Source organism: Pagrus pagrus (assembly GCF_965226575.1).
Source record: "Pagrus pagrus genome assembly, chromosome: 13".
NCBI lineage: Eukaryota > Metazoa > Chordata > Actinopteri > Spariformes > Sparidae > Pagrus > Pagrus pagrus.
The window spans coordinates 7,829,645-7,851,977 of NC_140197.1; the positions used below are offsets into that span (position 1 = coordinate 7,829,645).

The window sequence follows — 22,333 nt, forward strand, 5'->3', positions numbered from 1 at the left end:
TCCTGTAGTTTTTCTCATATAGTTTCTTGTGCATGTAAAATGTCTTGAAAGTGAAAGGAGCGACTCTCTCCCACAGAAAACACTGCTCCTGAAGTGCCTGAAACGCCTCGTCCATATTCTTGCCTTTAATTCTGTGACTCCGTGACATCACAATACATCGCCACGTCACACATAACTTATGCCTAGTAGCTAGTTTGGCACGTACAAATTGATGTAGGACAGCTGCTCTGTTGTTTGCGGTGCTGGCTCAGGTGTGTGTGAGCGGACCAATCAGAGCAGACTAGACATTCAGGAGGGGCGGGCCTTAAGGAGACATGAGCAAAATTAACATCTCAGACAGGGCTGCAGCACTAGAGGTCATTTTAGGTCCAAGTACAGTATGTGGAGTTGTGTGCGTGTTCTGTGTCAGTGGAGCCCAGTAAGAGCTCAGGTTTCCTTGTCGCCTGTGGTTGTTTCTTGATGACCATAGTTTTAGTCTTTTCCTATAAAGTTGGCACGGCCCCTCACAAATGTTTTGCAGACGCTTCAATTGCATAACACCATTGTTTTGTTACCTCTGTCCTGATATATTAAGCGAGATCCCAATGTTCAGAAGTGAAACAATGATCACATCTCATCAGCGGAAATCTTACCTTCAGCGGGTGAGCACTTCATGTAAGTGCTTTTGTGATTTGAGAACTGGTCCAGAGCTTCAACTTCAACCTCCTGACCTCACGTAGTCCATTACTTCATGGCTGTCTGATGCTGTGAATACAGAGGTTGGTCATCTGATGTCAGAAGCTCCCTCACAAGCTTTCATTCACTCTCAGCCACTGGAGTTTGAACCTCAGACAACTGGCGAGTGCAACAAGTACACCAGCAAACGAGTCCTAATGGCATGAAGGATACAATTTGACCCTCTTATTTTAACTGTGTGTTTTGAAATTTCCTTACAAGGTCTCAGATCCTATCAAGACATCTCCATCTTCAGTCTCTCCAGAAGTAATTTGTTTGGCTTTCCACACTCGCAGGATAAACTTCATTGCATTCACCATTCCAAACAAAGCAGCCAATTTTCAGGCTCACTTAAAAAAGGAGCTTTCAGAACAGCCACTTCCCAAGAACATTCTGAGAATGTGTAAATATTTACTGGTTATTGTCATGTATGAAAGGCTATTTGATCACTAGCAGAAACTGTTTAGCATAGCAGAAACTGGGCTTCCTTAAGCTGTTTTGAAAATCTGGAGAATCAGCATTTGTGAGTTGATGCCCAGAATAAATTGTTTCCATTCTATGTATTGTTGTTCTGAGGAAAGAAGACTATTCCATGCAAGAAATGACTGAGAAACTAAAGCTCTCAGACCTCTGTGGGTATTATTTAATTCAAAGAGCAGCACAAACTGGCTCTAACCACAATAGAAAAAGAAGTGGGAGGCCCTGACGTATCACTTTTCTAGTCTGAGAAACAGACATGCAGGGCCACAAATGGAAGCTTCATTAGAAAAGCTATTACTCCATTTTGTAACACCATGCCATACCCTGTGAACAGCGTATCCTACAGCAGGATAAAGAACCAAAGCACAGCTCCAAATTAGGAAGAACTATTTAAGGAAGAAGCAGTCAGCTGGTACTCGCCAGTGCAGTCACCAGATCTCAACCCTACTGAGTTGTAGTAGGAGCAGTTTGACCTTATGGAACGTAAGAAGTTCCAGTTAAAGCCAATCCAGCCTGCGGAGGTTGCTTCAGGAATTGACAGCTACAATGCAACAGGTATGCAGGCTGTCACTGCTGCAAATAAAGGATTTTTTGAGGAAAGGTTTTGGAATACAGTGAGTTTATGAATGTTACCATGAGAGGTGGCCCAATGAGACCATAATTATAGAAATGTTGGCAAACAGCCCTATTTGTTTTTGCTTGACAGTTAAGTAACTAATACATGCATTCACTGATAAAGAACCAACCAGGTGCAGATGCAATTGTAGGGTAAGTATTTTATTTCACATAACACACCATTACCATCTATAAAAGGCCTTCTTCCACAATTAACATTTAAATAGGCTTGAGAATGAAAAACAGACAAATACAGAGCAATAATAAGCATTTGGAGTGTAAAATCAGTAAACATGGGATATAATTCAAAACTACAATACCACAGTAGTTTTACAGGTTACATAGAAATTAACAATAAAAATGTATCCCAAAATCAATTAAGTAAGAAAAGACAGTGCTAATCTTATTCCGTTTAACTTTTAGTTCGAACATAAAACAAATTGTAAAACTGCTGCTAGCTGTGCTGCTTTAGTGTGAGAGGCTCATTTTGTAAACTGTTGACAGCCTGAAGACGGTGATTCCATCACGTTTACAGGGAAATCTAAGGCACATAATTGGTTTGACTGGCTTTATTGGCAGGCTGAGGCATGAAGTGATCATGATCATCATCACATTTGATGCATTTATCTGAAGCTCCTGTCGAAACAGATTCATATGAACTGAACAAACATTATGAGAAGCCCTTGTTAAAGAGGCCAGGAGGCTCTTTACAACATTTCGTGTTAAGACTTACAAAAATATACATCATATAGGTACGGAAGGGACGAGAAGACTTTAAAAATGTATTTAACTTTGTGTATTTGTGACAAATGTTTTTGACGTTCACATAATACGTTTTTTTTTTTTGTGATCAGAATAAAACATTTAGTTGTATTTGATGACCTCAATCATTTGATCATTACTAAATGGTTAAACTGGTTTCGTTCTTTTTTTGTTGATCTTGTTTGAGCACTTTCTTTCTGAGCACAGATAAATCTGTTCTGTATACTGTGACAGGAAAAGTCAACCAGGAATAATAAAAAGCTTCTTCCAGGACTTCCACATATTGAAACTGTTAGAAAAAGTCAAGAGTAGAGTGAAGAAGATAAGCCGACTGTGTACACTGCTGCAGCTATAGACAGTGTCTTCATCACTATTATACAAAAAGAGATACATGTGGCTGTGTAAAACACAAAAGGCTGCTCAGGCAGTCAACAGTTTAGGAAATGAGTTGCTAAATGCTGAACCTGAGACAGGAACTGAAGCCACTGTGGTCTGAGGTTAATAAAATATTATGCCAAAAGTTTCTCTAAAAAGAGATATCATAAAGTTAGAGTACAGTTAGAAAACATACGCAGAGATGTAGTGGAAGGTTAATGCTACCTCAACAAAATCACTTTTTAGTCAGTGTTTCTATTTGTATTAGTCCATGAATATTTTGCAAAACAAGACTATGAAATACACGTTATACAGTCTACGTGTAACATGTGTTGGAGTTATTAGCTGACTTGCTTTTCTTGTTTCCCCACTACATCACTGCACATGTGAACATATGCTGACGATGCAAACAGTAACTAACTGAGTGACTGTAGTACGTTCTAATTAACACACACAGAGAAGACAGTTAAACAAGAAATATTACAAGGTTTCCCTCAGGAATTGCATTGATTTAAAAATTGCATTGAAACTGTTTTTACTGAATGAATACTTGAAATTAGGCACATTTGTGTTTCTGACACGCAATAGCTTAAAAACCAGAGTGAGTGAGGAGAGGGACACCTCAGTCATCTCCTCCTCAGGCAAAAAGTACCACTGGACCAGAGGTGGACTGTATTATTTTGTACCATTTGTGAATCTAAATCCTGATCAAATAGAATACTTACTTCTGTATGTCTTTGCCCTACCAAGTGTGCTTACTTCAAATGAAAAGTGGAAGCGATCACTACCCCTTTCACTTCCCAAATGAATTGAAAAATAAAAACTGGTTCAGAAAAATGACAAGGCAATACAACTGAATACAACACAGCGAGTGAGTCGACTACTGATCATCTCGAAAACTTGAGGTGCATTTCATTCAACAGTAGCAAAACACAACTGTGACTGGTAACCTGAAGCGTATCCATTAAATGATCTGTCATCTTTTTCTTCCCCCGTCCTCCCTTGTTCCTTCTACACATGACTACTAGAGTTACATTCTTAGTTATCACCTGATCTCAGTCAAAACGGAACTATCTTATCACTTTTGAGGCGTTATCTGACAATGAGTGTAATCAGAGAATAAAAAAGAGAATAATAAATTGTGTAAATTTGGATTCATATGGAAGCACTGAACTCAAACTGTGTCAAATAGTGACTTTCATGTGTTATTTGTTCTTCCCATAGCATATTTCTTTTACAAGATGTTGCAACACAAAGTGCAGAATAGTTGGCAGCCGTCCAGCTGGCACACAGGCATCCTGAATCACAACCGATAAACCAACATGTGGAACAACAGTTCAAAAAAGATCAGTAACCACTTCCAGTTTCAAGACACTGCATTCAAATCACATCATACCTCATAAAGAAACATCGGATTTTCAGTTCTCAATAAATGCTCAGTGATCACGGTAACCACAGCAACCACAGCTTTCATCAAAGTAATATGAGCAGGCTGAAGAGGTGCTGTAAGCATGTCAACAGTTTGCTTTAAAGGTGCCCTGTGGAATTTCTGGCAACTACTAGCGCTGCACAGCAATGTTTTTACTTGTGGGTCCATGTTTTTTTTGCATTGTGCATGCAGCCATGGATGCAACAAACGTTCCTGCTGCTAATTTGATCCACTACACTGATCATTGAAGTGTTGATAAAGCACAAAGAAGTGTAGCCAGCAAAGGCAGTAAAGAAGCCTGGGAGCCAACAAACATGGATTTAAAACATGCACAATTTAAATTAGTTTTGCAAAGGTTTTATGATGAAGGAAATGCATTTAGATGACAAAATGGGGGTATTTAGGTCAGTGGTCTCAAAATAGGGCTTTCCCTTCAGTGACCTTTTTCTCTGCATCTAGCAATGAGAACAAAATGTACTGACCCTGAATTGGTGCAAATTGTGTCAACTGGCTAAGTATCATTTCACACTGAGGACACAATCCATAAATTTCCCTTCACTTGGATTGAGATTTAGGGTCTCTTAATGCTTTCTCCCTAAACTAAAACTACTAAAAACTTCATTCTTAAATGATGACCTTTGCTCCCTCTTTCTTAAAAATCACCCTTTGAAGGTTTCATATTCTCTGAGAAAGTAGGGACTGGAAGTGTTTTGCATTCTCACGAGCTGTCTAGCTGAATCGGACAGAAAAGGCTTATAAAATAACAAAAATAAACAAGTAGTGTATGTACACGTATTAATGCTAAATAACTGTCAAATATGTTAAATCCTGCTCATAGAGGGAGGTTCTGGGACGTTTTTTATTGGAAGAACGCCAATCATGACATTGAGGTGAGGTGTGGCAGTGTCCTGATACAGGTGTTTTTTTTAATTTTTTTGTTTTTGAGCAGGAGCTGAAAAAGTGCCACAGATCACCTGTCTAACATCAAAGGGCTCTCTAAATCTACAATGTGCCTTGTTTTTCACTGTCTGAACGGGGCCTAAAAGTAATGTTATTACTGTTGACTCAAACAAAAACACCTGCCCTCTAGAATCAGGCGAGGATCTCCCTTTTATTTCACTCATCAAATTCACTTTCATCAGTTTAATGAATGCCTTAGGATGTGCATTTAATGTGACAGATTTAGTTGAAAGGGTTCTTCATGGTTTTACACTCAGCTTAGATGACTTGAGGGTAATATTTGTAACATGGTGAGATGCTTCCTGTCTTATTCACAAGAGCTTCTTGGCCTGAGGCTGGGCTGTGCCTTTGGAGGAGGTTTTGGTGTCAGCAGAGAGGAGAGTCATGATGTCTTGGAGAGCTTTACTTATCTGAGCTCCAAACCTGTGGGAGTCCTAAAATGGAGAAAATCAAGCATTAGAAAGAGGGTATGAAATGATTGTGGATAGAGAATCAAAACCACAGGGAGAGGAGAAGAGGAAGAGATTACAGGATGTAGATTATGAGTTGTATAAATTAAACTGGCACGGTTTTGCTTCAACTTATCATTCTGAAGTAATTACTGATTGCACAGTGTAATGGCTGTAGAAAAATAACACAACACTATGCTATTTGATCTGTCACCGTGCTGGATTTTTCCTGGCGATGAGGGTCTAGTTATGGCACAAAGGAAGTGCCTATGCCATTGTGCAACCAAAACAGGAAGAAGCATTGTTTTCCCAGGTAATGGTGCACATGCAATAATTATGGCAACTCTACACTCTAAAAAAGATGAAAAAAAGAGAAGTAACCTGCTGATGAAGGAGGCAAAGAAGATGAAGGGGGAGAGAATGTTAATGGGGGGAGGGGGAGTTGTGAAGTCTTCTATTTCCGCTTTAAATACTATAGCTGTGCCAATACTGGATTTTTGATTTAAAAATCAAGATATATATGCCAATATTAATGTTTTGTGTTTGTTTGTTTGTTTTTTAAAAAGAATTGTATCCAGGATACATACTGAGGGGGACATTTTACAGGGTGAAAATCAACTTCAGTGCTCTTTGGCAATCTAACTTTAATGGAGACACTGTTTCTTAATGATCCCAAACCTAGTTCAGCCGCCACTTCATCCCATTTCAGGCTGTCACAGGAATTCACAATAAAAATGAGCATTTGAAAAGCGAAGTGAGAACAGACAGTTCTTTCCTGTCATGTGCTTTGTGTGACTGGTTTTGGAAAAAAACTAATATCTATTGTGTCATAATTCATTGAGATTTCTGAGTAAAATGATCAAGCTACATGCTTCATCCCTACAAGCAGGACAATGCATCATAACCAAATGTACAAGTATATGACATACATAAGTAGAACACTAGAATACAACAAAGACATTAAATCTGTACAAAATGAAAGGCATTAAACTTTGTGCAAAATGGAAAACTCTGCTTGTTATTGGACACCAAAACCTTCAAACATTTCCTGTTAAAACTGAACTGAAAATATCTCAGTGCAACATCAAGCCAATTGTGTTTTAATGTAACAATGAAGAACTTAACTAAACACTGATGAAAGTAACAAAGGTATTACTTACAGTCTCACTGAAGGAGTGTTTGGAGGACACATGGAAGTTGATCAAATCCTCACCCACAATGATGTATGAGACCCCATAACCATCATCAGCAACCTGGCATGACAGAGATCATATGAGATCAGCCATAATGTTTCATATACCACCCACTATACAAGTATACCATAGTGTGTGTGTGTGTTTACAGCCATATCTCCAACTTCTGGCTATAACAGAGTGTTAAAGTATGCAACCCGGAAATCAGTTAACATTTTTGCACTTCCTCTTCCCTCATCTCAAAGTCAATGGGTTTTTCTTATTATTAGTTATTGGCTAAATGTCTGAAATAAGGTCTGTGGTCACCACAAGCTTAAGATATTTACATGTTTTGTTCTACAACATAAAAGACATCACTAAATGTCCTACAATTGAATTAGAAAGCACTTACGTGTCTTTAAAATGGCTGTTGCTAACAAGATCGACTTAAGTTGTGTGACTCTACAACAACGTGTAGATTGATCAATTTATAGTAAATGTGTAAAGCAATTGTGTAGTAAGACGCTTAGTGGTGGTGGCTTTAAGTCATATGACCGTAATGTAGTCTGTTTATGGCCTAACATTAGCTTTTTACTTCTAACGATACAATTTAGGTGTTCATCTGTGAAGATTATCCTGCTGAACAAAACAAAAATAAGATTGTGTTTGCTACAGAGTTTATTTTCAGGGATAATCCAAAATCCAATGCAAAAATCCCAGAGTTTTTTTTGTCGAGGGAACCAGGGCGATGCCAACTTCTGGGTAGGCCTACAAAAATATGTTATCCCTACACCACTCCATTTACATGAGCCCAGTATGTTCTTGTCATTCACATTGGCAGTCACAACAAGAGGAAAGTGAGCGTCACTCACAGGTCCAAACCCTCCGCCCAATGATATGAACTCTGGATTGTTCTTCAGGTCGAACAGTTCCATCTGCTGAACTGGTGTCTGACTGGTGGAGAGACGCCAAGGCTCCGACAAAACCTGGAAAGTGAGTGAGAAGAGAGACTTTTGGACATTTGGACACAAAGTTACAGCAGAATAAACTACATAATACAAAACAGCACCAGCTGTGTCAGTCATAACAATAAATTGCACATAACTGCATGACTGTACACCACACACATCTTTTCAACACTTGTTTAACTGTTGGTGGATGTTGACTTGTCATCCCTGCTGATGATACATTGACATCTACAGATGCTCTTTAGGATTGATAAATCAAAAAGATTGTAGTTTGTATGTTCTTGGGATAATCAGGTTGATTCAAACGGCTGTCACCAGCTTCCTCCATGTTCTCTTGATAGTACAATTATATTTGAAATCATTTACGGTTAACTGAAGGGCTGATTACATTACTGTCTTTTGTGTTGTGACACAAGCTGACTGATGACTACATATATTGGCTTTGCCAGCAACAAGGACTGAGTACAAAACACACCCAGTGCATTTCTGTGCCCATCTTTTTGGTTGATAGATTCAAGTGTTAGTTGCTGTTCATTCAGTTTTATATATTGACTTAAAGACAACTCTCAGAATCATCTTGTGTTCGTATCAACAAGTAAAGAGTTTTTTAGCCATACTCTGGTTTTATTGCAAGGTTGATCAGTCGGTGCCGACTGGCCTGCCATATAATTTTTAAACAGCCATGTGTAAAGAGAATTAATCCTACTACCTTTGGTGACTTTTACTCCGGTGCCACTAATTTTTACTTAAGAAGTAAAATATCTTACTAACAGTGTGGATTGACACTACATTTTGTATGGATGTTTATGATCTCCAAAAGATGTACTCCAACGACATTTCCTCATGTGCCACCATGAGGTTTATGACCAAAAACCTGCAAAACAAAGCTTCTGATGTGGCTTGTGTGTAGTACTAAGCCAGCCACTAGCCAGCCTATGCTAACTGTGTAGATTCAACGTAGTTGTAGCAACAGAGCGAGTGCTCTTCTTATGTTTACAGCTGGTGCTGTCCATCACTCACTAAATCTGCAAATAAACAATGTATTTAACAGAAGGCTTTCTAAAATTGAGACTACAGCAAAACAAAAGGATATGATAACATGAAAGTTTTTCACAACTATGACAGACAAATTGCTTTTGTAAACAGTCTTCTATGGCTATGTAATGTAGGCTAAAGATGAAAAAAGCCCACTTTGTCCTCAGTGTTGAAGCGTGACTGTTACGTGCCCAGCAGGGGCAGAGGGTTTGTTTTCTTTCTCCCTCTCTTCTCTGTCTCTCCCTCCCCTAGTTTTCCTTCAGGTGCTGACAAGGTGACGAGCTGCACCTTGAAGCCACCGCCCCCTGTTGCAGTAATTTCTGGGGTGGCCAATCACCTGACTGGAGGCCCAATACAAGGGAGCCTGGCTGAGGAGCTCGCTCTCTCAATTTTTCATTTGGTCCTCACATGATACACATGCTCAGGCAGACTTGTTTTTTGTTTTGGATTGGTAAAGATATGTGGTGGGAGAAAGGAGTTAGGTAAGTTGGGGTGCCCTGTACATTTCATCACGTAGTAAACTCTGTCTAAAAACAGTAGGTTAGCGGTGGATGGATGCCACTTGTGTATCATTTTGAAAGTTGTTTTGAACTCCTTTTTTTTTAGAGAAGAGAGAGGCTTTTGTGTTGTGAATAAGAATTAGTATAGGCCTTGTTTTGTTTTATTGATTTCACTGCTTTGGCACTTCACCTTCCTCCTTTCCTCCCCCACATATTGTAAACCACGTTGTGAGTTAAGTTCAGCCTGGGGCTGCTCCTGCTACTTTGCCTCGTTTTGAGCCTTTCTCTCCAGAGTCCCATGGATCCAGTATGGATGCCACACTCAAGGTTCGTCTAGCTCGCCTTCAGCTGGAGGCACAGGAAAAGGAAAGCATGCGTAGCCAGAGTATGACCTCCGATTACAGGTACGCAAGCTTGAATCAGAAGCTGAAAAGGAAGTCAAATTACAGCAGTTTGAAGTAGAGGCCCTGAGAATTTCTTATGGCCGAACATCACCACATACAGAGACATTTGCACATACAACCCATACCAAGCAAATTTTCGATGTTGGTAAAAATGTAGCTTTAGTGCCAACATTTCGGGAGTCAGAGGTCGACTCCTATTTCAATGCTTTTGAAAGAATTGCTACTGCATTAGACTGGCCTAAAGACATGTGGCCTATCTTCATTCACTGCAAGCTGGTAGGCAAAGCACAAGAGGTGGTATCATCTCTCTCTTTAGAAGAAAGCTTGCAATATGATTCAGGATCCATAAAAAGCCTAGTGGACAAACCTTTGTTGAGTTTGCACGAGAAAAAGGGGTTCTCCTTAGATAAATGGTGCGCTGCTAGCGGGGTTAAAGGCCATTTTGAGTCCCTTCGTCAGTTAATGCTACTGGAGGATTTTAAGAATGCTTTGCCAGAAAAAATGGTGGCGTTCTTGAATGAGCAAAAAGTGACTACACTGTCTAAAGCTGCTGTCTTAGCTGATGAATTTGTTTTAACCCACACAAATGTGTATGTGTCCTCCTACCGTCCAGAAAGGATTCCTGTATCATGTCCTGTGAGACCAAATCCTGGCTAAGGGCCCACTGTCACCACCTCGTGAGGCTTGTGAATGCTTCGACTGCCATAAGAAAGGTCACGTTCTTGTTGACCGTTTATCTCTGAAGCGTAAACAGTTACAGCCTCACATGCCACAGCCCAAAAGCATGGGCCTAATTAGGAGTAAGTCACCAGGCACCCAGAACTCACAAAATGACAGTGAACCTGATCCCTGCTTCAAACCCTTCATTTGGAGGGCTTTGTCTCGGTTACAGGGGATCCAAAAGCAAGGTTATGCCAGTCCCTGAGGTACTGGACAGTCCTGATTTAAATTTAGAGTCTGCGAGCGTCACACAACCACTTCCGGAGATTTTTCCTGCTTGTGTAGCTACAAGAGCCCAATCAAAGAAATATGGCATTGACCTTTCTGATTCTTTTCTGAGTTCAGAACAGTTTCCTGATGTTGTGGTGGCTGGGTCCAACAACCAACCTGAGGCCTGGTCCAGGGGTTGGAAACTTGCCAGCTACCAGGGAAGAGGTCATTGTGGCCCAACAAGGTGATGTCACGCTCTTAAAATGTCATTCCACAGTTATTAGCCAGGAAGCAGCTAAGCAGAAGAAGGTGGCCTATGTCCTAGATAACGGCCTGTTGATGCGCCGCCGGGCTAGTGATGTCTCAGAGAATGAGGATTGGGGTGGGATTTATCAGGTTGTTGTGCCTACAGTTTTTCGTTCCCAGGTGTTGTCCCTAGTTGATGACCACCCATGGTCAGGACACATGGGGGTCACAAAGACCTATAACAGAGTCCTTAAACATTTCTTTTGGCCAGACTTAAATCTGATGTGGTGCAGTACTGTCGTACTTGTCATGTGTGTCAGGTGGTTGGTAAACCAAATCAGGTGATCCCCCCGGCTCCTCTCTGTCCCATTCCAGTAACGGGTGAACCATTTGATAGAGTGATTGTAGAGTGGGACCACTGCCGAAAACTAAAGCTGGGAATCAGTTTCTTTTAACTATCATGTGTGCTTCCACTAGGTTCCCAGAAGCTGTCCCCCTGCGTAAAATTACAGCTCCAGTGATTACCAAGGCCCTGGTAAAGTTTTTCTCGCTGTTTGGTCTGCCAAAATTGGTTCAAACTGACCTAGGTACCAATTTCAAATCCAAGCCGTTTGCTCAGGCCCTGAAATCTTTAGGTGTTAAACACATAACATCTAGCCCTTACCACCCTGAAAGCCAGGGGGCCACTTGAACAATTTCATCAGACTATGAAATCCATGTTGAGGAAGCACTGTAGTGACTCCCAGAAGGATTGGGATGATGGTGTCCCCCTAGTTCTGTTTGCTGCCCGTGAAGCAGTACAGGAGTCACTAGGTTTCAGTCCAGCTGAGCTAGTGTGAGCTAGCGTGAGGTTAGGGGTTTGTTAAAGGTCCTTAAGGAGCATTTGGTCATACCGGAACAAAAGGTAAAAAGCATTCCAGAATATGTGGCCAAGCTTAAAGAGCGCCTCAAGCCGGCTTGCTCTTTGGCTAGGGATGCACTGACCTCTTTGAAGTGAAGTGAAGATGAAGAAAATTCATGACCAGAGAGCAGTTGCTCACTTGTTTCAACCGGGAGACAAAGTGTTGATTCTTTTACCTGTACCTGGTTCTGGTTCCACTAGGTTTTTCCAGGTCTTTATGTGGTAGAGAGCAAACTGAGTGACACAAACTACATCATCCAAACCCCTGACCACCAGCGACAGACCAGTGTGTCATGTCAACATGATGAAACTGTACCACACCTGAGAGGATAAAAATGACCCACCAACATCCGAAACCATTGTTTCACATATGGCGTCAATTTCAGAGGTGAGCTCTTCTGCCGCTGTTGATGGCTTGGTGATGCATAATGCTACACCACAGGGGGCAAGACTTAGTAACACTGAGGTTTTGTCTGATTTGCCTCACTATCTGTCTCATCTCCATGATGATCAGAGACAAAACTCATATATGGTTTTCCAAGCCTATAGGCCTTGTTTTGTTTTATTGATTTCATTGCTTTGGCACTCCACCTCCCTCCTTTACTCCCCCACATATTGTAAACCACGTTGTGAGTTAAGTTCACCCTCATTAAAACATTTTTTCCTTTAAACGTTGTCTTGTCTAAATCCTTCGTTTGTCGCGTTGTCGTTCCCTGTCCCCCCCGTACAATAAGAAGGGACATAACAGTGACCATGACATGATGCTTGTGGTTAAGTCTTGTCTGCCCTCAGAGGCAACAGTACATCAGGGGTCGACAATTTAAATGGCCCGGTGGCCCGGACGTACTTTTAAAACCGTCAGGGCCACCAGAACGCTCAAAGCACTGGCCCGGTGGGGCCAGCATGGATTTAAGTTCTTCGTCGCTACGACGGATTTCCGTCATTCAAACTAACAGAGGCGACTTGTGAGATCAATGTAGATCGGAGGAGAACTGTTGGCTGATGTTTATTGACAGATTGTCACACTCTACAGCCAATGGTATCGTTAACAGCATGTGCGCGCCTGACCAATGACAGTGCAGTGACCCACACAGGGTGGGATCTCAACACGGAGCGGCGCTAAAGTTTAACTGCTTAGCTAGCAAGGACTCGTCACGCTGCTTCGTTATCAACTGAGTTTAGTCAGCACGTGAGAACTCGTCTGACACGGAGAGTCTCCTGTTGTGTGCTACATGTGTGAAATAACAACTATAGTCTGGACTTTGTCTCCAGTGTATCTGTGTAAACGGCTTCATTCAGCGTCTCTCCCTCCCCTCTGGCACCGTGAGTTACCATGGTTACAGGAACGCCCTGAAACTTTATAATGATGATCAATAAGAAGTTTTTGGTTAGTTTGACTGTACAGAATCATGAATGTTGCCTGATTGTAGCTCAATGCTTAAATCTTGTATTATAACATATAGAACAAAGCCTCAAAGCTTATTTGATTACTACAGTAACAGCATGTTAGTGATGACAGAAAGGTGCTAACTCGCCATCAGACTGACAAGGCTGCAAAAGTTGCTACTTGTATGATGTATTTTTCTGTTAAACGATAAGAGGCTCATTTTAAACAATATTATTAATAATAATAGTTAATGATAATGATGATGAGAAGAAGTAGAAAAATAGCGTACTGAAAAGTTCTGTAGATGGTTGATTATTTGAAAGAGTAAAACTTGAGAGAAGCTTGGCAAAAAAAAGGCACAGATTTATTTCATAGATTGAAAATTACATTGAAAAGACAAAAAACATTTTAAGTGTGAATAGAACAGCTGTTCAGATCATCCTCCTGTAAAACACTGTTGGTCAAATATTTAAACTTGATGTCTGCATTAGAGAACACGGTGTGGGGTGAGGCTGTAAATCTTTTTTTTTTCTCTATTTTTTTAGCATGTGTGAAGTAAAACGCCCTGTAACATGGACGGGGGCGCAAAAATCAACCAACTGAGGAGGAGATGGAGGAAGAACTGATTGTGCTTGAGTAATGCAGCACTGTGTGCACTTTTGATTTATGTATTTGCACTTCTTGACCTCAGTACTGCAGTATTAAAATAAATGTTATTAAATCAAATTGTTCTTTTTCGTTATTATGGGGATCGATTCCTGGGCCAGTGGTTACAATGGTGGGGCCAGTGATCTTCAAATTTACCTATTGTCTACCCCTGTACATGCTGTACTAAGACCATGAATCATTGCCAACATAAATCAGCAACATTTCTATGATAAGGCTGAGCCAATAAGGAAGAATAATAAAAAACAGGAAACATACGTAAAGTGCACTTATACTGTTGTAAGTGTTGCTTTGCAAAGTTTTCAGTGTGTATATTCTGTCTGTGTCACTGAGAAAGAACTATAACAGCAATGTAACATTGAAAAGCTTACCTCTTTGAGGAAAGGTGACTCCACCCCCAAGTATTTGGAGACCACATAGAGGCAGAAGAGGTGTCTGTCAATTCCAGCTCCAGTCATAGCCAATCGATAAAGGTTCTGGTGCCTCTCTGAAGCCAGTCGGAAGAGACGCCTGCACTGTTCCTCTGCCTGTCAAATCAAATCACACTTTCACTGACATCTATAAAATAACCAAAAAAGTATCTATAAATATTCAAATATTATATTCTATATTATATTCATTAATATTTAATTCTAGCAAATATTCAATGTTTATTTTTTGTGAATATATGGTGATTTTTTACTTGAGCTTGGATTGGCATTTGGGTCAGAAGGAGTTTAAAATGTTGTGCCTTTCCTTCAAAGACAACCGAAACAAGTCAGTACCTCTCCATTCTCCAGAGCTTTGACAAAGGCAGAGCTCTCATTGGAGCAGGATCTCACAGTCTCTGTCCGGCCCTCTCTGAATAGACGGGTCATTGACGCCTCGTAAGTCAGGCAGAAACCACCACGATCCTGGAGGAAGAAGAGAAGGAAGAGGTGGAGAGAAGAGGTTTGAGAGGAAGATGGTACAACAATAAAGACATGCAAACATGTGGTCATTTTGTTGTATAAACATTTGAATATTGCAAAATGAATAAAAACAATAAAAAGCAACAAAAAATGGCCATCGACTCTTACTTTACTGTCCAACATAATGGACACATTAAATGTGCTGCAGTCAGGGTCCACATGGTCAGACAACAGAGGTAACACACAAAGAAGAGCCATTTTTAATGTAAGATAAATAAATCCCAGATAAAAGGACCAAAAGGTTAAATGCCAATACCAGTAAAGAGACAGACTGTTTATGAAGGAAAGATAAACAGGAAAGGCGAGAACGTGATCACACTCTGTTCAGGAAAGGAGGTTTAAAGACAGGCAGGCCTCCAGGAAGATAATCGGCAAGAAGGCAGAATCTCGGAGCCACTAAGGTCAATCGTAGAACTATGCTGGTCTAAAAACAAAAAGGTTCCCATCCTGCACCTCAATGAATATTAAACTCTTTTTCCTTTATAGACACCAGATTCTGGTGCAGTTCTTCACTCTGTTTATCTTTACAACACAGACCATTATCTCAACAGTCAGTACATCAGGGCAGAAGATCATGCCACATTATCTTTCTTTATTATTAAAAATACCTGAAATACGAAGTTTAGACATGACTGATGACTTGATGATTTTAGATTTTTGTTCTTACAATGGCAGTATTAAAGCTCAACCTTTCATACAAGATTCATTTACATGCATTAGTGTTGAGACGATACTACAACTGTCAACATTTAGTAAAGGTTCATTGTGTTGGATTTAGTGGCAGCAGTGAGGTTTCAGATAGCAACCAAAATAATACCCCTCATCTCACCCTCCCTTGCAGACGCAACATGGCAGACTCCATGGAAGAAATGCTCCCTCTGTGCACATAAAAGAACCTCATTCTAAGTTAACAAAAACACGCCAATTCTTAGTTTCAAAGGATTATACACCAATGAACATATAATTTCTGCCCATAATCCCCTTAACTCCTACTCAGTGCACTTTTAAGACCAATTCTTACAAGGACTAAATTAATGTGCACACTCAGTCAACCATCTATTTTCACACTGGCTCTTCATTTCCACATGGAATAATGTTTAAATATGTCAGTGCTGGAGTATTTTGAATCAAATGGTTTCATTTTCACCTTGCTTCAGGACTGGCTCATCAGTACCAGCCACAAACTAACTCATTAGTTTTTTAAGTGCCATACATGTTCAATTCTTCCATTATCCATGCACCACCTGTCCAACTCCAATCTATTATTTGAGCATTGTGTGTGTATGTGTGTGTGTGTGTGTGTGTGTATGTGTGAGTGTGTTACCCTGTAGTATGCCAGCTGTAAGCCGATCTGTATGAATGCGTCGGGGCTGACGCGCAGCTTCTTGATACGTCCTTTTCCAAACTCGCTGAAGGGAAACACGTGGCAGTCCACATCATCTGCCAGTGCCTGGGCAACAGCCAGGGAGGTACACACCTGAGCCTGAACCTGACGGACAGACAGAAAAAAAGAGACTTAAAATCAGGAACAAAAGGGATAATTTGATTGAGAACAATTCTCTAATGTCATAAACCCTTATGTTCCACAGATGTTTCCCCCCATGAAGCATGACCCCTTTGGTTTGTGAGTGGATCTGTGTGCAAATTAAGTAAACACAGTTCGGGGATGAGATTTTTGTGTTGCTTTCAACACAAGACCCTATTCATGAACATGAAAATGAAAAAGAGATAAAATGACATGCGGAAAACTTAAGTCATACTTTGATTTCAAAGTATGGCTTTATCTTAAACTATACAGCACCCAATCCTGATTTCTAAGTAATTAACGTACAACTCCTTTTCTATGCCTTCAGCAAAATGAATAAGGGAAATCCAAATTTCAAGTGGCATTCCTAAGTGGTATTAATGTTGGCTCCAGGTGGTTTCTATTTCCTCATCGTTGAGACTATAAACTGCATGTCATGTCATTTCCGATTAAGCATCACCTGAATCAGCATGATCCTCATCCAATGCCAGCTACTGAGGCTAATTTAAAAGTTAATTCATGCTTTGTGGCGCAAAATTCTACTTAAATTTACCAACTGAATCATGACACATATAAACAGAAGAGGTGTGGAAATTTCTTGATTCATAGAAAAACATAATCAGAAGTTTCCAGCCTACATAAAATTACAGCCTACTAATGTTGCACAAGTGTGAATGAACATTAGGCTTATTTTACCTTTATATGTTGGGAGATGTAGCAGATATCAGCAGCAAGTAATAAAATATGCACCCAGTATTTTGAAAGCGGACATATGGCAACATTTCAGATTTTATGAATTTACTCGGACACACGAACTAAACAAGAGGCACGGTGTATGTTAATTCTGCCTCACGACAACACGACCAAGTTAGCTTTCCATTCTGAGCTAACGTCTACAACCATACAGAATACAGAGAGCCTGTATGACATGTGCTGTCAACTTTGCATTTAACTCTAAAAGAGGTGCTCATGTTTGTGACACATTCAGGAAGTTCCCTGTCTTACAGCTGCTATGTGAAAACATTACTTTTGTTGATTACAGAACACTTGGAGAGGGATTTATCTCTTGCCACCAAGGAGGTTATGTTGTCGCCCATGTGAGTTTGTTGGTTGGTTTGGGTTAAACAAAAACTACCGAACAGATTTTCACTAAACTCGGATAGAGGATTGGTCTTGGCCTAGAATAGACCCCATTAACTTTTGGTGGGGATTCAGATAAAGGGACGGGTCCAGGAATATTTTCTCACTTTCTTTAACATTGCAAGATAATATGTTTTTCAACATTTTGTAGTCACATTTTTTAAAAGGACTTTCTACATTAAAATCAGACTTTTAAAGTTCTCTGACTGCTTGTCGTGTAGCCATGTGCAATTGTCAAATGTAATTGAACGGAATTGTGAGGCCAGTGAAGAATCATGAGTGTAATACTGTTGTCTGCTGTATATCTGATCTGACATCTACATCCAGAAAGCAGCATTTCCCTTGCAGCATAAACAAGAAAAACTTTATCTTGCTTCCTTAATGGTTTTCTTTTTTTTTTTTTTAAATATCTGACTGACTGAAAGATTGGCAAAAGGGATGCTGTGATCAAAAGAAGAAGGTGGAGCCCAGAAATAGTAAAACAAACAGGAAATATAGAGTGCATCGACTCCTCTCTCAGCTCTTTGTGATTGGTCCAGTTCACTGCACACACCCTGACATGAGACCTGGTTTGTTGGTCTTGCACTTGGAATAACCCAGAAAAAGTGTTGCACGGGAATACACAGTCACGTGTCCTGATAAGGACTGAACTGCAAGCGGAGGAAGGGGGCCCATTGTCCTCTGGTGCACGCTCTCTGAGCTCACTTTGCCTGTTCACTTTCAGACGCATGCGCACGTGCGTTTGTTTCTGAGTCCAGTTAACCTTTACATCTAGCAAATTAGATATATCCTTTTATTATCTAATGAACACAACAGATGAAGAATTTAAAGAAATCTGATCACACATTACAACAAACACACACTGACAGTTGAAATGTGAACAAATACAAACTGAGTCTACTCTGTTGAGGCTCATCAAAGAACCTCAGTCATGTGGTTTTGATATGGCATCATTCACATCATCCTGTTCCGGTACTATTTTTATATGTGAAGCAGCTTAATATACGGAAAGTGACTCATTCACTAAATGAAACAAACCTGATGTAATACTAATGATACAACAAAAAAAGGCTTTGTTCCTACCATCAGTTCAGTGCAGTTTCATTTAGAACAGAGCATTTACTTCTCCATTAAAGTTTGCGCCACATCACATTTAGGTGCCACCCAAGAGGACTGGACTTCCTCATAAGTAAGCAATCCAGTCAGAATATCTTAACTGGTATGAGTACTAAAAATGCCTAAAACAAGAAAGAACTCCTTTAAAATATTCAAACAAGATCATTGGGATTCATCCTCTGGGTACCTTCAATGTTTTTGACATTTAGGTTAATTTCTCAATAATGCATGGATCTTGATGAAAATATTAGGTGTAGTTAGGGTGCCATTCTAGTTCTGATCTATTTTTGATTTATAATAAAAATCATGACACCCCCAGTAAAAAGGCAAGAGGATGAGTACACATTTAAAAAGGTTACATGAAGTACATACACTACAACATGATGAGGGTAAACTTTAAACAGAGTGCAGTTGTTGGACCATGAAATAATGTGAAACTAGTCTTAAAGGTTTCAAAGGTTGTCTGCCTGTTTCCTTTTCCATTTGTTTAGTTAGTGGGGGTTTCAAATACCAAACCCATAGCAAGTCAATTCAGAGACAGTGCTTTGGGAAAAACCCTGACTATCCCCTCAGCAGAGCTAATGTTTTCTAGATGTCATAAAGCTGGTATGCTGCTACGGTGACAACCACAGGCCTTTCCCATAGGAATCCACCTGGACATTCCTCCCAACTGAGTTCACAAACATTAGCTTATGGAACTGTTACACACGCACACAGAAACACACACACACACACACAGAAACGCACACAGAAACACACACACACACACACAAAAAAAGAAGCGGTTGTACATTTAGGTAATTCATGAACAGTTTGACAGGGAAACCATCCCAGTGCATTGACAATGAGATGGATTTTCTGAGCTTAACAGTTTCAGTAGAAAAGAATGTATGCACCCACTCCCGGTCAGGTTCCACATACCTGTCTCTTTGAATAACATCAAATTAGTAATCCTTTTAATGCTTGTTGTAATGTGCTGGAGCAGCCGGCTATGAAAACAAACTGATCAATAAGGCCAGCTCTGTTTTGGGAACTATCCTGGAGTCGTTGGAGTTAATGGTGGAGAGAGGAATGCTGCACAACTGAATCAACGGATCAAACCGACATCGATCACTCATCCCTCGATCTCTTCCATGCTCCGCCATGTCTACCTCCGCTGATTCTCAGCAGAGTAAGCATCCCCTCAACACAGGAGATAACAGACTATAGTTGCCTTTTTGTGGATTGTGTCAAGTGATGATGCAAGTACATTAGGCAAGCTAGAGGATGCACATCTTGGCTATTATTTGCTTCAGTAACTAGCAGAGTTTGGAATGAGAGGCGGGCGCTGGCAGGTGGAGAGTGAAGGCATGTTGAATTTGTGTGTGTTCTGAATGACTGACTGACTGACCCTGGATAGAGTAAAACATTTCCAGTCTCAGGGGCCAAATGCTGTTTTCAGTTCAATATTTTCTGTTTTACAAACTGGTGAACCTTGCCCCATCCTAAATTGTGTGTAGCATCAAATTCAGAATAATTGCGTGATTAACATTAGACATTATATGCATTATTTTTGTACAGCTTTCAATTGAGTATAATGTCGAAAAGTATTAGCACATTTTATTTATGTTTTACAGTGTCCTTGCTTTTTCGGAACCAGGTTTTTAGATATCGGTACTACGCTGACATCATGCATTTTCCTTTATATGTTGCTAAGTCCAAAATCAGTGTTATAAATTACATGTGTCAATTTTGGCCTTATCCACTGCTTTGATTAGTCAGCAGCATCCTGTACCAGTGAGCATAAAAGGGGCGCCATAAAGACTTAGTTAAACATGTTTTAAAGGTTGCTGCGTTTCTACCACTATGTCTAATTTATTCCATTATTCTGTATTCCATTATTCATGCCTTACTTTTTTAAGTAAGGCATGTTCTTTTGATAGTGTCCACTTTATGGCCCATTATGCAGGAGACACCAATGAACAATTAATCATTTAAAAATAAAAATCAATAATTAACTAATCGTTTTGAAAGTTTAATCATCCAAATTTCTGCTTCCGTTTTTGTTTTTTTATCATTTAGATAATATATTTGAAAAGACAGAGTTTAGACTGTGTGTATGGAACTTACTTACTTACTCCATCCTCCCCACCTCCCAGAACTTCTCACTCTGCATCGATGGTCACTCTGTCACTCCCTCCCCCCTGGTCAGAAACCTTGGCATCTACATGGACCCCACACTCTCCTTCAAGTCACACATAAACCACGTCACCAAGACATCCTTCCTCCACCTCCGGAACATAGCACGCCTCCGACCCACCCTCTCCTTCCCGGCCACCGAAACACTAATTCATGCATTCATCACCTCCAGACTCGACTACTGCGATAGCATCCTGTATGGTCTCCCCTCCTCTGTTCTACAAAAGCTGCAATATGTTCAAAACTCCGCTGCCTGACTGCTCACCCGCTCCCACTCCAGAGAACACATCACGCCTATCCTCCATCAACTTCACTGGCTTCCCGTAAAACAACGCATACATTTCAAGATCCTCCTCATCACCTACAAAGCCCTAAACAATCTTGCCCCTTCATAACTGACAGATCTCCATCGCCACATTCCCCCTCGCCGACTAAGCTCTGCAAATGCAAACACCCTCACCCCCATCACCAGGACCAAATACTGCACCCTAGGGGACAGAGCCTTCGCCATTGCCGCCCCTACCCTCTGGAACTCCCTCCCCCTGGCCATCCGTAACTCTGATTCACTGCCATCTTTCAAAAGTCATCTCAAAACCCATCTCTTCAACATCACTTACAAGACCTGACAAAATCATCTTCCACCCTCTTTCTTTCTTATTTTTCCTGTCTACTCTTTTATTTTCTGTATTGCTGTTTATCTGCCTTTGTTTGAGTCCCTGTATGTGTATGTATGTATGTATGTATGTATTGTCTGTTTGCATCCTTTTGTTTTGTGTTTTTTGGTAAAGCGTCTTTGGGTACCTAGAAAAGCGCTATATAAAACCTATGTATTATTATTATTATTATTATTATTATTATTATTATTACTCACCTCTAGGCTCATCAAAGACATGACACATGCCAGTGAGGATTTTGACAGGGTACCAACTTTATGCCTGTCTATGATTAAGTACATTATGAGCTGGAGGTTCTGATAAGGAAATTAAAAAAAAGGAAATAAGGAAAATGATCCTTCCCAATTTTGTATCATTCTTTAAAATTAAGTGAAAATACACTACGGCAATATAAATCTAACATCTGCGGAGTCCATGTCCCATGCTGACCTACTTTTGGATGCCTACTCCTCCCATTAGTTTGTTAGCACTTCAGTCCCTGCGGTCCCCAGGGTGGCTTCAAAGCAGGAAAGAATGTTTAAATCCTTCAATTGTTTCTTCTATCCACTAACGCCAGATAACAAACTGTTACTTCTGGTCGTCAAGAACAGGCACAGACATTCTCAGTGGCTTTTCCCTAAATTCCTCTCTGCTGTATTTCCTAAATGTGCTGGGTTCCAGCAGAATTTGCGAGTGTGGATATCCCTTAAATGGAATGTGACTGCGCAGGTACCTCCTTCCCTCAAATAAAACAATCATCAGATCTACACAAATCACA

At 40.4% G+C, this 22,333-nt stretch overlaps 1 protein-coding gene across 3 annotated transcripts in view; it reads right to left on the minus strand.

The window, feature by feature from the left end:
* Window positions 1-1,950: 1,950 nt before the first annotated feature.
* The window catches only part of cpt1a2b (carnitine palmitoyltransferase 1A2b), a 62,205-nt gene continuing 41,822 nt past the window's right edge, over window positions 1,951-22,333 (minus strand). For all 3 annotated transcript variants that reach the window (XM_084372318.1, XM_084372317.1, XM_084372319.1), the window contains 6 exons: window positions 16,268-16,432; window positions 14,758-14,886; window positions 14,365-14,520; window positions 7,829-7,942; window positions 6,945-7,037; window positions 1,951-5,769 (listed from right to left, as the gene is read on the minus strand). In XM_084372318.1, the coding sequence (XP_084228444.1) occupies window positions 5,647-5,769; window positions 6,945-7,037; window positions 7,829-7,942; window positions 14,365-14,520; window positions 14,758-14,886; window positions 16,268-16,432 (780 nt within the window). In that variant the 3' untranslated portion in view covers window positions 1,951-5,646. The remainder of the gene's footprint in view (window positions 5,770-6,944; window positions 7,038-7,828; window positions 7,943-14,364; window positions 14,521-14,757; window positions 14,887-16,267; window positions 16,433-22,333) is intronic.